The sequence below is a fragment of the Leucoraja erinacea genome, chromosome 16, assembly GCF_028641065.1.
Source record: "Leucoraja erinacea ecotype New England chromosome 16, Leri_hhj_1, whole genome shotgun sequence".
NCBI lineage: Eukaryota > Metazoa > Chordata > Chondrichthyes > Rajiformes > Rajidae > Leucoraja > Leucoraja erinaceus.
The window spans coordinates 19669308-19685798 of record NC_073392.1 but is presented as its reverse complement, the minus strand read 5'-3'; the positions used below and the strand labels follow the sequence as shown (position 1 = coordinate 19685798).

The 16491-nt window shown below is 41.0% G+C and overlaps 1 protein-coding gene across 1 annotated transcript in view; it reads right to left on the bottom strand.

Annotated features, from left to right (window-relative positions):
* sec13 (SEC13 homolog, nuclear pore and COPII coat complex component) overlaps positions 1–16491 on the bottom strand; it is a 42589-nt gene that overhangs the window by 11511 nt on the left and 14587 nt on the right. Inside the window, 5 exon segments of the mRNA XM_055647778.1 lie at positions 1394–1514; positions 8471–8604; positions 8966–9099; positions 12013–12164; positions 15295–15410. Coding sequence (XP_055503753.1) covers positions 1394–1514; positions 8471–8604; positions 8966–9099; positions 12013–12164; positions 15295–15410 — 657 coding nt within the window.

Sequence of the window (16491 nt, the reverse complement as noted above, 5' to 3'; positions counted from 1 at the left end):
CCCCCACTCTGCACACTGGCAGTGGGGTTCAGTAAACGGGGGAACCCACAGGAACTGCCCTCACCCATTAATTAGGCGGATTCAGGAGCCGGACCTCGGCGGCAGTCTCATTCAAAAAACACACTCACAATTATATTGTTTTTATATAATTATATATGATTATATGATTACAGTCATATTCACAAGTCATGTGTGTATGTGTGTGTGTGTGTGTTTATATATATATAGTATAATAATATATGGTTTAAATAGACTGCAACACGGAAATAGGCTCCCCATGGTGTAATATGGGCATCGGACGCTAGATGGTGCTTACTTTTCTGATCTATTTTTCTAATTAGTTTAATTAATTAATGTGCAACTTTGCGCTGATGAGTTATGACTTCCTTCTCAATTATATTTTATATAAATCTGTGCAGAATTTCATGTAGTTCCGAGACATGGGTCACGAAAGTTGATTTCTAGACACATTTTTGATGCTCGGCCCACAGCCTAATATATCCGAGTGCAATGTTAACATTTGAGACTGAATCATGATGACCTTGGTCTTGATACATGCCATCCATTTTCAAATCTTTGCTTCATCTGTTCCTCATTCAAACCAAATGTTATTAATGTTAGGTACGAGTCATGTGGATAAATGCATTTCCGGTTAGTAATTGAAAAAATAATAGCAGACAGTCTTAATGCCAGGAATCTCCTACAGCGCATTTGTTTGTAAATTAAGTAAAAAATGATAGAACACAAATACTTTTTTAATAACTGAGCATTTCACCAGTAACTAATAAAGCTATTTATCCCACCAAGGCCATGGCAATTCCTGGCAGAATAATTCCATCACTGCTCTGCAACCCTGCATATTCTCTCATGTTCATCAAACACCCTTTGATTCCTTTTGCTACTTACCTAGGATAACGGACAATTAACTTGCATGTACGTTTTTAGGAATGCACCGGAGCATCCAGTCAGTCATATTTGCTCAATAAATAACTATACACATAAAGAAACAATTATTTTTATTGCCTGTATACTCAAGACATTTTGATTGTTTATGGAATTAATCAACAATTTTTACTAGACCACACTGCATTAACCTCATGAATTGGAGCCGTTTACAAGCTTTGGCACCCAATTCATAAAGCTGGTTCAGGCCCATTCCCCTTTGATTTGCCTCAAGTCTTTGGAAGCATGCAAGTATGCTGAAAACATCCCAATGCTTATTCATGAAACCATTGTTGCACTCGTGGTCATACCATTTCAAGACAGAATGCATCTTTCGCTCCAAGAGCTGCAATATATACATTCAGCTGCATAACAAACGATCTCATCAAGCTATCTTGCTCTTTGTTGACTCACCAGAGTCTGCTTATATAGCTTAGCTCTACTTAATTACCTGGGAGCAACTGGCAATTGTACTTGTGGGAAGCCCTATAGATGGAGCCCAGGCAACATCTCGAACCCAGTCGCTATGGGCTTCAAGCTTTTGATCCTCTTTCCATTGGCCTTCCTCCTCTCTACAACACAAACAGAATCAAGTTAGGCAGAATGTTTTTAAACGTTACCAGAGGCTAAATGTTTGTAGAAAATATGTTTCATGCAATATTCTGAGAGAAATCCTGTAATATTCACAGTGCCCCAGTCTGTAAAATGGACCAGTGTACTAGTGACTAATTTTGACTATGCCCAGGGAAACATTAAGATGGAACCAAAACATTGCCATAAAGGTGATGTTAAGGGGGGTTTCAAATGTTGAACCATCAGGGAAGCAAAGCTTAGCAGGAGAATTCAAGGTCAAAGGTCAAAACCTTTATTTGCCATTTGTGCTTACACACATAGGAACTCTTGTGCGGTTGTTCAGAGAGTCAAGTCAAGTTAAAAAGACACACAGAAGACACATAATCTATAAAAACATATACTTCTCTAGAACTAAAAAAGAAAGAAAATGCCTAAAACCCTATATAAAGGGGAAAGTGAAGCATTGTAAATTACACAAACCCTATATAAAAAGTGTCGATTGCATTGTAAATTGCACGGGCCCAGGAGACAATACAATATAATATAATATGATGTGCTATGAGGTAGGTCAGGACATCAGTTCATTTTGTTTTGGCCAAGAGTCGCACTGTGGCAGGGAAGAAGCTCTTAAAAAAGCGTGTTCTGTTTGTGACGATGCTGTCCGCTCGTTTGTGCCTGAGGTTGTATGTGCAGTTTTTGTGTTTGAGCAGGGAGTGAGCTGGATGTAATGTGTCTCTGATGATTCTCTCTGCTCTTTTTTGACAGCGCTGTGTATAAATTGTATCCATGGAGGGGAGTTCCGTTCCGATAATCCTCTCTGCAGTCTTTATGACTCTTTGCAGAGCCTTCCTCTCTGTCTGTGTGGTGTTTCTGGGAGGGGCACACATAGATGTGCACCAGCTGATGTAGTCACTCACAGCCTCTGTGTATTCATGAATGTCATTTGTGGCCACCTTAAAGATGTTCCAATCTGTAGCCTCTAAACATCCCTGCAGGCTAGCCTGTGCACTGTCCGTCCAGGTATTAACAGTTCTGACTGTGACTGGCTGTGCCTTAAGCCTCTTGATGTAGGTGGGCTTGAGCCGAATTGCCAGGTGGTCAGACTTGCGGAAGTGGGATATTGGTTCAGCTATAAAAGCATTTCTGATATTGCTGTAGCAGTGGTCCAGTATCTTATTTCCTCTAGTTGGGAAAGTCACAAACTGATACAGTTTTGGTAAGTTTTTCTTGAGGTTGCAATGATTAAAGTCTCCCAGAATAATAAAAGCAGCATCAGGATATTTGTAGGCAAGATGGCGCTCCTGAGAGGGCTTGGTGTCTAGATGACAGGAGACGGAGCTTTCAATGCAGGGCAAAGAAGGTGCATCGAACAGTAAAGCACAGGCATGGGCCCTTTGGCCCACAATATTTGTGTCGAACATGATGCCAAGCTAAACCGATCTCATTTACCTGCACATGATCCATATACCTGGATTCCCTTCACTTCCATGTGCCTATCTAAAAGCTCTTAAACGTCACCATCGTATCTGCTTCCGCCACCATCCCTGGCAAAGCATTTCAGGCCCTCACCACTCTCTATGCAAATAAAAATTTTGCCTTGCACATATCCATTCAACTCCTCCTCTCACCTTATAGATATGCCCTTGAGTGTTGACCATTTCCATCCTGGGAAAAAACCTTCTAACCGTCTACTCTATCATTGCCTGTCATTATTTTGTATACTTCTATCAAGTGTCCCCTCAACCGCCGACGTTCCAGAGAAAACTATCATAACTTCCATGCAATTCAAAGCTCCATTTATCTATGCTAAAGGGGAAAAAAAATCACATACAGCCAGCTCTCTCTGATAAAGTATAATTCACGGCTGGTAGGAGCACTTAATCTATCACGTGAATTTTAAAACCAATGCCAAAAGCAAAGATACTATAGCGGATACTATAGTATCTTTGGCCAAAAGTGTGAGACTGGTAATCAACAATATTGCAGTAGCCCTGGTATTTTTTGTACCATCTAGTACAAAATACTTTTTCCACACATATATGAAATTTGGAAGAAAATTACCTATATTGGCTGTGTTTAAGCATTTCTTCTGCCACCATTTTTTAAATCAGTCCAATGCGTCTATTTATTGACACATGCAAAAAGACAATGAACTGATAGAAACAAGCTTTAAACTGCAACAACCAGATTTATTTACCACCTAATCAATCGGGGTACATTTATACTGAGTTCAAGAGCAGCCTATGATAGACACAAGGGGAAAATGAAAGGTGTCAAAAAGAAAGCTTTAAAACAGAATTACAGATTCAGTACAGATTCAAGCTACTGTCAGTCTGTTGTCAGGAGGCATAGGGAAGGGAACTGTGGCAGTTTAATTGTAGCCGGAAATGCCAGGAAGTGATATGTTGTCACTAGCTGCACAAATCATTGGAAACCTCATTATTAAATAAAAACTGATGGCTATAACTCACTTAGTATCCAAGTGACAGCAAATCACATCTGAAGAGGCACATTCTTGGTTACAGTAAAATATTAATCTAAGTTTTGCAGAGACATGCATGCTTTCCTGATGTGGTTCAGCATGCGACTGAGCTGTTCTTACGGCTGTGAACCTCAGAAATCAGAGGTTCTCAGGATTCATGTCATCCTTCTACTGAGTTAGATAGCTTCCTCCAGGCTCCAGTGCCCTTGTGTTAGGGAGATAAAAATCTAGAAATCTTTACTGCTATACAAGAAGCCCCACTGGAATAAAGACTTGGGAAAAACAGATTATGTTCTGCCAGGGCTGCAACTATTTTCACTGTTCACCAAACCTAGGTCAAAACATTGCAAGATAGCATGAAAGAAAGTCTGTAAATGATCATAAAGCTTGTTAATAGAGAAGAATCTATTTTCAAGTATTGGTCGATAAAAAACAACTTGCATTTATTTAATATTTATGCACAGCACAGGGAATAGAATACCCATCTATTGTAGGACTTCCATGACAGATTCAGACAAGACAGATCAGTAGCCATAGCAAAACACAGTGATGGAGGAGCTCAGCAGGCCAGGCAGCATCTGTGGAGGGAATGGACAGATGACATTTGGGTTCAGGACTTCTCCAGACTTCAAATTTCAATAGGGTAGTTAGTTTGGAAATAGCTGTTGGAGGCGTAAAAAACATTGATAAGTGGGAGGCATTTAAAAACAAATTTGGCTTGGTGATAGGAGGCAGGGGGTAGTGGAGGATGGATGAGTTTTTCTGACTGGAAATCCATAACAACTGGTGTACTGTTGAGATTGGTGCTGAGACATTTATTATTTGTAATATATAAATAAATGACCTGCATGAGAATGTAGGTAGTTTAATCGTATGCTTACAGATGACACAAATATTGATATAGAGTCATGGATAGTGAAGACGTTTGCCTAAAGATGCAATGGGACACAGATCAGATGGAAAGTTGAGCTGGGCAGTAGCAGATGGAATTTAATCCAGATTTGTGAAGTAATGCACTTTGGGAAGTCACATTCTGGGAGGACAGAAAGAGTAAATAACAGGGACTTTAGTGCCGTTGATGGGCAAAGAAACCTTGGGGTGCAAGTCCATAGATTACTGAAAATGGAATCACAGGTGGATGAGGTAATGAAGAAGGCATGGGGTAACGTTAGTTTTCAGGGGCTAAAACACTGAGGATGTGTTGCAGCTGTACAAAACTATGGTAAAACTTCAATTAGAGTATTGTGTCGAATTCTGGTTGCCACACGAGAGAAAGGATTGGGTAGCAATAGAGGGAGTGCAGAAGTGATTCACCAGGCTATAGCCTGGAATGGGCAATGCAGTTACGATGAGAGATTGGATATGCTGGGTTTATTCTCACCTGAACACAGCAGCCGGAGGAGTGATGTGTTGAGGCCCATAAATATAATGGGCATAAATAGATTAGATAGTCAGAGACTTTTTCCCAGGTTAAGAGAGTCTCGAACGAGAGGGTATAGGTTTAAGGTGTGAAGGGAAACATTTAAAGGAGATCAGATGGGTATTTCTTTTACATGAAGGGTATTGGTTCACTGGACAAATTGCCAAAGGTGGTGGGAAAGGCAGAGGCAATTACAATTTTTAAAAAGGCATCTCAGCAGGTACTTGGAAAGAAAATAATAGAGATATACAGGCCTAAAACAGATAAATGGGATTGTCATGGACAGGCTTCATGGTAATCATGGACATGATAGACCAATGGGCCCATTATGATTCTATGGCAGGCAAAGGTGACAAATACTCGAGTTAGTTGGTACGCTCAGACCATGAATTTTATAAACACTTCTTAGGCTCTGGGCACTGTTAAAACAAAATTAAACTGCAGAGTTAAAAAATGCACTTTTCTAATGTGGCTCAGCATGTGACTGCTGCAGTAATGAATCACAGGAATCAGAGGAGCCGAGGTTTGATCTCTTCTTGCGCATTGTTTTCCCCAGGCCTTGGAAAATTAAGGAATCCTTTATCTTTCCTTTTAATTTTAATTCTCAGTCCTAATAAACGCCCAATGTTGGCAGTTCAGCTCCATATATTTTAAGCAAATCTTTTCTCATACTTCTCTGCTGCCCTCTCTCAGATTAAATTCTTAATTGTGAAAAGTTCTGCCTTCAGTACTTTGTCTCCCACAACTCTGGGCTTCGCTTTCCCAAATGTTCCAGGGTCCATAATAATAATAATAATAATAATGCATTTTATTTATGGGGGCCTTTCAGAACACTGAAGGACACCTTACAGTTAAAACAAGCAAATTACAAATATATAAATAAAATGAAACAAAACAAAAACAACATATCCATGAATTTGATAGAAAGTGGAGTTACGTGGGATAGGCCAGTCTGAATAGGTGAGTTTTGAGGGAGGTTTTAAAGGTGGGGAGAGACTCTATGGTACGGATGGATAGTGAGAGAGTTCAAGAGGCAATGGGCAGAAAGGCTGAAGGCTCTGAACCCCATCGTGGACAGGCGAGCAGATGGAGTGGAGAGCAAGGAGGAAGAAGAGGATCGGAGAGTTCGGGATGGAGTGTAAGGCTGGAGGAGTTCAGAGAGGTATGGAGGAGCGAGATTGTGGAGGGCTTTGAAAGTGAGGAGAATCTTAAAATCAATGCGGTATTGGACAGGGAGCCAGTGCAGTTGTTTGAGGATGGGAGTGATGTGTTCGGTGGATGGGGTTCTGGTGATAATGCGGGCAACTGAGTTCTGGACCAATTGGAGTTGATGGATTGACTTGCGGGGAAACCAGAAAGGGGAGAGTTACTATAATCAATACGGGAGGTGACGAGGGCGTGGATGAGAGTAGTAGTGCTGTTAGGTGTGAGTGATGGACGAAGATGGTGGATAGGGCGGAGGCGAAAGTAAGCAGAGTGAGATTATTGATGTGTTTATCAAAAGAAAGTGCGCAATCAAGGATGACACCCAAACTTTTTACCTGAGGGGATCGAGGGACTATGGAATTGTCAATGGTGAGTGAGAAATTGGGACATTTAGATAGGATGGATTTGGAGCCGACAAGGAGAATTTCAGTTTTGTCACTGTTGAGTTTGAGGAAGTTGTGAGCAAACCAGGTTTTAATTTCCACTAAGCAGTCAAACAAGGAAGAGGGAAGAAGCATGGAAGTGAGTTTGGTGGACAGGTAGTGCTGGGTGTCATACGCGCAGCAGTGAAATTGAATGTTGTATTTCCTGAAAATAAAACCAAGGGGAAGTAAATAAATTATGAAAAGGAGGGGCCCTAGGACTGAGCCCTGGGGAAGTCCACTGGTGACTGGGGAGGGTTGTGATTGGATATTTTTAAGTTGTACAAACTGAGTGCGGCCTGAGAGGTATGATGTGAACCAGGTGAGTGATGTTTTGATGATACCAATGGAGGCTAGACGGTCGAGGATGATGTAGTGAGAGATGATGTCGAAGGCAGCAGTCAAATCAAGGAGGATGAGTGTGTTGAGAAAACCGGAGTCGGCAGCCATCAGCAGGTCGTTGGTGACTTTGACTAATGCTGTTGTTGTTCTAAGGCTCCCACCTTTCCCTCATCTGGTTCTGCTTCCATCTTCCCTTCACCTCTTCCCTCATGGTTTCCATTATCACCATTTTAATCATCACATTCCAGCTTTGGTAGCTTTTGTGTTCCATGCGTTTCCCCCTAACTGGCTCCATCTGCCTTTTTAATGTCTCCATCCATTGCCTATTGTACCAATCTATGAACTCCACCCCTCCACCACCCCAACCCTGACTCCACCTGCCTATTATACCACTCTGCCTCGTTCCACCAATCAGTTACTGGTCTGTCTCACCCTCTCCCACTCTCAATGGTACTTTATTTGTCACCTCTGCAAGTGCATAATGAAACTCTTTTTTGACATATTTACACATGCAGGCACTGCCATGTTTTGGCACGTTTTCCAAAGTCCGGTCCAACTGCTCGCTCGGTCTACTGGAACAGTTCCCGATCCCAGTAAGCCCCAGCCTCCAGAAGGGCCTCTCTCCGTCACCTTTGACTGGATCGGCTCGCAAACCTACGTCCCCCTCCTCGCCCAGCCATCTTCGTAACCCAATAGGCATTTCCTGCAGCCAACCTTGAAGGCAGTGGAAGCATTACCCTGGTTCACCCTCCTACCAGCCCACCCTCCAGCGGCTCCCTCCTGGTTCTGCCTTCACGAGTCTTCAGGTCATTCAAGTGGCCACTGCAGCTGCAGCACCTCAGGAAGGCCTTTCCCTTGATATTGGTTATATTCCCTGGCAATTCTGGCGTGAAGCAGGGATTTGAACCAAAATATTGACAATTACTTTCCCCTCCACAGATGCTGCTCAATCCGCTGAGTTCCTCCAGCAGATTGTTTCTTACTTCAGATTTCGATATCTGCAGTCTCGAGTCTCGGAAGTTCCATCTAGTTGGCCACAAAGGACTTTACTTCCCAGTATATAAAAATTTGCAAAGAACTTACTTCCAAATTTTGACCAGATTGTCACAGCCTCCTGACACAAATCTCTTGACGTAATTTGGCTTCTGTCCTGAGGGTTGATCTATAAGACTTCCTGGTAAAACTGCAGGAGCCCAACTGACAGCATTGCAACCGATCTAAAGGGGGAGAAATGATAACAGCTGTATGCAAAAATCAAGATGCTATCGCTCATTGAACACTTAAATCGGAGCTCCGAATCAAAAAGACATGCAGTATAATGATTTAAATTATGACACGACTTAGTCTGGCCTGAAGGAAGATTAGTGGATACTTCACTCCCATCAAGACACTTTAATATTGCAAATAACCGACTCACAAATATGACTCTAATTTTACTGTGCATTGTGCTTCCATGATTTACTCTCCCGTGGTTTTGACAATGAGCTTGCTTGCAATAGAAACTGAGTTAATAGGTTTCCCCAATACTGTCTTCTGGATCAGCTATTCTAATAAAACATTTTTGGTTTTTTTTCTTACCGTGTGTGCATTGCTAATTTTCTTCATTTCCCATTGACCATCGCCTGTGTACGAAAGCACTGAGATTGCACCATCCGAGCTGCCACATGCAAGGATCAACCCAAATTCGTGTGGTGCCCAGCATAAAGAGTTGACTGCAACAAGAAAACCAGACTTAGTTTTGGAAGATATAAAAGAAAATAGTAGTTGGCCACTTGGCCCCTCAAGCCTGCCCCAACACTTAAATCGATCGTGGCTGATCTGCCTCATCTCTTCTGAGTCACTTCCTTAAACCCTTCATTTCCCCCAACCTTTCAAAATGTATGTCTCTCTTTAAGTGTCCCAATTACCAAGCTTCCACAATATTCTATATACAAATTCACCATCCTCTGAAAGTTCTGTTTTAAATGATGGACATCTTATCTTGTAACTATTTCCCCTCATTCATGTTTTCCGCTCCAGTGGAAACGTCAACATTAACTCTATCATAGCCTCTTGGGATCTTATATGTTTCCATATGATCGCCCTTCTTTCTTCTAAACCCTAAATAATATATATGTATTTCGTTATCTATTCATTATGGGACAATTCTCTCATCCAGGAATTAGCCTACTGAATGTTGTTCCAACTGTGTCATCTATACAACAGTGTGGAAAATTGCCTTGATATGTCCAGTACACAAAAAGCAAGACTCATCAAATCTACCTACTGTCAATTATAAGCTAAGTGATGGAATCTGCCACCAACAGTGTTATTGAACAATGTTATGGATAGGATATAGACCAAATGCAGGCAAGGGGGCCTAACTTAACTGGGGCATCTTGGTCAGCATGGACAAGTTCACCGATGGACCTGTGTCCATGCTATTCCATGATTGTATAACAATGTTATCAAATAACACTTAATCTCTGTAAATAAGCATATTACACAGTCTGGAGTTTAAAGTCATCTTTAATTAATACACATGATATAGCGGTACAGCAGTTGTTAGTTGCTAGTTCTTCATCACCGCTTCCAAGACTGACGAGTGTAGGAAGTGGGTGTTAATATAAAGCATACAGTAAGGTGGGGTTAGTGATGCTATTTCTACTATGATTGGTTCACATGCAATAACCAATCTACACTCTCCAATGCCAAATTTGAGCTTCAATTGATGGCTCAAACCTCATCATAACTTTTGGTCCAAATAAAGACCAAAGATATGGATTCGAGAGAAACGCAGAGAGTGATTGCCCTTGACATTGGCAACATTTGCCCAGGTATGGCTTTAAGAAACCCTGGTAAAACAACAGTGAATGGCATCAAGTAATATACTGTTACGTTTGGAGTCACACATTTCGCACAGGTTGTAAATGTTGTCAGTCAATCATGTCAACATCAGGACTTTGCTGCATAATTCCCAAGTTATTCCCCCAACTAACAAAGGAATAAATAGATATTTGTGATAGCCAAGCCTGTATATGATACTGAATGTAGTGGGTGGATTTGTAAGAGAATAACCGCGTGCCTTTGAAATCCACTCAAATATTATTTCAAACTTCAAGTTTGGAGGTTCCTCCAGCAATTGATATTATATCATCAGAAATTCTTAATGGAAGTATTGCAATGTGTGTCTCTAGTTTGATAAAGTTGAGAGGCATTATTTTTTATTTGATTTTAGGAAACAAAAACAATTTTAATGTTAATTGGAATGCAGGTGCAGCAGCTCAATCAGCTATTCAAGCCTGATCCACCATTCAATTAACCACGCGAAGGTTGCAATCTCACACCCCCCAAATTCAAATAAATACCTTTAACCATCTTTTGTACCTGTTATGCACAACCATGCTGTGCAACAGCCTAGATAAACAAGCCCCTTAAGGCCCATTTCCACTAGGATTATCTGGCCATAGTTATTTTAAGATGCACAGGTTAAAACAGCTTTGCACCTGGCATAATATGAAGTTGGGTAAGTCTCATGCCTATTTTGTTGCTTGTGTTTTTTTAAATCAAGTGTCAAATTTCACACTTCATAAAATAAGGATGCACAGGCTGGAAATTAATTTGCCTCACTCTACGAAGAGTAGCACTTCGCACTCAGTTCAAACAATTACTTCTGGTCTGGTTACCTATCTCTCTTTGAATTGCTCACTAAAGCAATCTCTGATCTATTGTCCATGAAGAGGGTCCTCAGGTTACAACAGGGTTCCGTTCCGCAAGAGCTGTTCGTACGTCAGAAATGAATAAAACAATGTTTGTGGAAAATTTCCGTTGTCAAAAATTAGTAAATCACAGGTTTCAACCCCGGGAGACGCAAAACGTCACCTATCCGTGTTCTCCAGGGACTGCCTGACCCGCTGAGTTACTCCAGCACTTTGTATCTTTTTTGTAAGCCAGCACCTGCAGTTCCTTATTTCTGCAGTTACTGAAATCCTGCAGGAGGTCTGAAGAAGAGCCCCAACCCGAAACATTATCTGTCGGTCTAAGGAAGCGATCTGACACAAAATCTCATCAGTCCATTTCCCTACACAAATGTTACCTGATGCACGGAGTTCCTCCAGCAATTTTATTTTTTTGCTGATGAGGCCATAGTGTGTTTTCTCTCTATTCTAGTCATAAATATCCCCATGAAACAAGTCTGACAATGTGGAGTCAAAAGGTGTAATATACACAGTAGTCTAACACTGACCAGAGTAAGGAATATGGATAATTCAGTGATACTTTCAACTTATACTTAATAACTGTGCACTGTGAGAGAAAAACCTGGAAAGCTTACAGTTAGTATTTGACTGAGTTCAGCTGGAGAAAAAAAAATCTGACTAGATATTTGTACCTTTAAAATTTAACAGATTGAGACATAAGGAACTGCAGGTGGTGGACATGGATAGATGATGTTTCAGGTCAGGATCCTTCGAAGCATTGCCGAAACATCCCCTTCAGAGATGCTGTCAGCACTTTGTGTTTTTCTCTTTCTTAAAGAGATACCCAGATTTAGGGAATTCCCAAGCCAGTAAAATGAAAAACAGAAAGTTCTTCTGAAAAAAGAATATTCCAATCCTGAAGTGTGAATAGCAAAGAAGAATCCTTACCAGAAGAATCATGGCCTGTGTATTCATACATCTTGTCCCAAGTCCCATTCTCCTCCTTCCAGATGATGATCTTCCGGTCATAGGAACAAGATGCCAAGATGTTTCCGTACATGGGATGAGCCCAGCCCACCTGCCACACGGGACCTTCGTGGCTGAATAAGGATTTGTTCATTTAAGTATGCAATTGACCATTTTTTCTTCTTATGTAGTTTTGTAAATTAATTATTTTATGCCAAAGCTTATTACATGAGTCTCTAAAGCTATATTCTTGTTGGAAAGTTAGAAGGTTTCCCAAGAAAGAAAGGTTCTGAAAGTAGCTAAAACTATAGGTACTTGTTGGAATTATTATCCAGACTGGATAAGGATGGTAGATTCCCATTCCTGAAGAGCATTAACAAACCAGATAGATTTTATACGACAATTAAATTGTCCCCATAATGGAGAGCATTTTTTCTTCCCTAAAGAATAAACATACTTATTTAAATTACATTCCCCAGCTGATGGATGTCTGGGCTCCAATATGTCAACCAGTGTGAAACGAAACCTCCATAACTTCAGACTTCAAAGCAAACTAAATCCAATCACAAATAGACACAAAAAGCTGGGCTAACTCAGCAGGACAGGCAGCATCTCTGGAGAGAAGGAATGGGTGATTAGATTTACAGCGCCCTCCATAATGTTTGGGACAAAGACCGATCATTTATTTATTTGCCTCTGTACTCCACAATTTGAAATTCGTAATAAAAAAAAATCACATGTGATTAAAGTGCACATTGTCAGATTTTATTAATGCCCATTTTTATACATTTTGGTTTCACCATGTAGAAATTACAGCTGTGTTTATACATAGTCCCCCCCATTTCAGGGCACCATAATGTTTGGGACACATGACTTCACAGGCGTTTATAATTGCTCAGGTGTGTTTAATTGTCTCCTTAATGCAGGTATAAGAGAGATCTCAGCGCCGAGTCTTTCCTCCAGTCTTTCCATCATATTTGGAAAGTTATATTGCTGATTATCTACATGAGGATACAAAGTTTGTGCCAATGAATGTCAAAGAAGCCATTATGAAACTGAGAAACAAGAATAAAACTGTTAAAGAGACATCAGCCAAACCTTAGGTTTACCAAAATCAATTGTTTGGAACATCAGTAAGAAGAAAAAGAGCACTGGTGAGCTTACATATCGCAAAGGGACTGGCAGGCCAAGGAAGACCTCCACAGCTGATGACAGAGCAATTCTCTCTATAATAAAGAATAATACCGAAAATCCCAAACATACTGCTAAAGCAACAAAGTAGTTTTTCAAAGCTAAAAAATTGTCAATTCTTGAATGGCCAAATCAATCACCCGATCTGAACCCAACTGAGCATGCCTTTTATATGCTGAAGAGAAAACTGAAGGAGACTCGTCCCCAAAACAAGCATAAGCTAAAGATGACTGCAATACAGGCCTGGCATACCATCACCAGAGAAGACACCTAGCAACTGGTGATGTCCATGAATCGCAGACTTCAAGCAGTCATTGCATGCAAAGGAAATGCAACAAAATACTAAACCTGACTACTTTAATTTACATTTAGGGGCTGCACAACTTGAGTGACCTAATTGGCGAGTTTAGAAGAGATTTAAAAAATGACATGTTGAAGACCTCCTTCGACTATGTTGAAGACTAGCTACGAATAGCATCCACTAACTTCGGGAAAATTGGAAACCAAATAGTGGAGAGTGAAGACGACCTCCTTCGATCTCCTTCGACCTCCCTTCGAATATGCTGAAGACTATCTACGACTACCCTCGATTACCTACGACTAACATGCCGACCTACTATGACCTACTACGACTAAACCTACGAGTAAAAGGGTATCGACTTTTTCCATGGCGACCTTTTTTTACTCGTGGGCATTTTTTAACATATTGAAAAAAACGCCGCAACCTAGCTGAGGCCTCGAGTACACGGAGACCACTCTCGAGCATGAAGGAGAGTTACAAAGACCTCCTACGACCTCGTGTCGACCATGCTGCGAGTATGAGTCGAGGGAAAACCCCACCAGAACTCACGGATTAAGTCGCCCAAGTGGGACAGGCCCTTTACATTGCTGTGTCACAAACATTATGGTGCTCTGAAATGGGGGGGACAATGTATAAACACTGCTGTAATTTCTACATGATGAAACCAAAATGTATAAAAATGGCCTTTATTAAAATCTGACAATGTGCACTTTAACCGCAAGTTATTTTTTCAATTACCAATCTCAAATTGTGGAGTGCAGAGGCAAATAAATAAACGATGGGTCTTTGTCCCAAACACTATGGAGAGCACTGTATGTAAGAAGGAACTGCAGATGTTGATTTAAACCAAAGATAGACACAAAAAACTGGAGTAACTCAGCGGGACAGACAGCATCTCTAGAGAGAAGGAATGAGTGACATTTTGGGTCACCTTCTTACATAAACCTAATCACATATATCAGTCTAGGTATTTACACAGTCTTGGGATTATTCTCCCATTTGGTGTTCAACTGTAGTTACTTTGCTGGGGAAAAAAAGCACAACTCAAGCATAAAGAGAGGTGTCTCAGGTGGGAATGAAGGAGGTGGGAACATTTTGAGCACTTCCTAAATCTGTTACACACAACCAAGGAGAGATTGGGCAGTAATATCAATCACAAACTATATGCTGAAACACCATAATTTGGGATCTCTTCAATTAAAAATACCCTCAACTAGAAACTTATACCATCTTGCCATGTTCAGATCAGCCATGATCTTATTAAATGCCAGAGCAGGCTTGAGGGGTTGAATGGCCTAATTCTGCTCTGAAGATGCATGTTTATATGTGTGATCATCAACAAGCCATTCACATTGGAATGATGCTGATACTATGTGAGCCAAATGGCAATTCATCAGTTGGTTTGCTAGTGTATGCTACATTGCTCCAACTGACATTTAAGCAGAACTGACCTAATGAGGATTTTCCTGGAGGCATGAATACTAGTCTGGCTCGATATTAGTTCTTTAGTGCAACAAGTGTTTGTTGCTATCTGAAATCTCACTAATCACTGCTAGGCAAACTTTGACAATTTAGTTTTTGAATAAACATTGAAACCCAGCGCAGAGTATACAGTGGTTAGCAGAAAGGATTGCAAGAATGCTCTATTTTACTTCTGAACCAAGCTAAGTTATATTCATTTCACTATCTTTGAACTGTAGAGATGTGGAACTTTCCCAATACTTCATGTAATTACTAAGGAAATATGCTTCTTACCAACACGTTCCACTTACCCCCTCAGATCAGCAACAAGGATTTGGCCTCCATTTTTAACATCAAATATCTTGACAGATCGATCAGAGGAGCAGGTTGCGAGACGAGTGCCGTAGTAATCCATCTGCGCATCATGCTGCACGTAAACAGCGGAGAGAGAGATTACAACTGTAGACTGCAATTGCTCAAATTAACTCAGTGGCTGTGTCGAATCAAGTAATTTCAATTTACAAAGCTACTGCAGTAGTTAAGATCTAAAATACACAGTCTCCACTACTCTGCCTGGCTGTTTCAAAAGAGAGATTGACAATTATTGGAATAGAAAGAAGATATGGCAGTGGGGAAATGGTAGGGAACAAGACCAGCTGGATTGCTCTTACAAAAAGAGAATATGAACTTGATGGGCCAAATTGTTCCAGTGCTCTAATCGTAGAATTGACTAACTGTTTTGAAATTAGTGACATATCAGAAATATTTAAGTTAAATACAAAGAAGATATACCAGCTACAGAGAAAGGAATAGAAAGGCAAATGTACATTTTTTTTAACCAATTTGAAAGAGATTAGATTGATAGAAATCACCCATTCTTCAAAAGTTGGCATCTAGAACTACTGCACTCTCTATAACATTCTAGATCATATAGTAACATGGGGAAAAGGCATGCATGGGTTATTGATAGGGGACGATCAGTCATGATCACAATGAATGGCGGTGCTGGCTCGAAGGGCCGAATGGCCTCCTCCTGTTCCTATTTTCAATGTTTCTATGTAACTTTTTACCTGAATTTCTTGTCTAAATCACTCCAATCAGGTTTCCAATCATGCTATAGTAAAGAAGCAAGCCTGATGACATAGTATCATAGAGTAATACAGTGGTGAAACAGGCCCTTCAGCCCAATTTACACACACCAGCCAACATGTCCCAGCTACACTAGTCTCATCTGCCCGCGTTCGGTCCATATCCCTCCAAACCTGAACAAGAAGTACGCTCGCGCTTCGATTCGGGTCCTAGAACATGGCGGCGGCGGCCGTTATCGTCGCGCGTACGCAGGGCAGCGCGGTGGGAAGGTGGCCCTGACGGACATTACTCATTTTGGGAGAGCCCGTCCATGGGGACCTGCAGTTCCTCCGATAACTGCAGGGACATGGGGAATCGTGACGCCTTTTCCTTGCTGGTGATCCCAATACCACCTGGCTGTCATGTAGGTGGGTGATTTC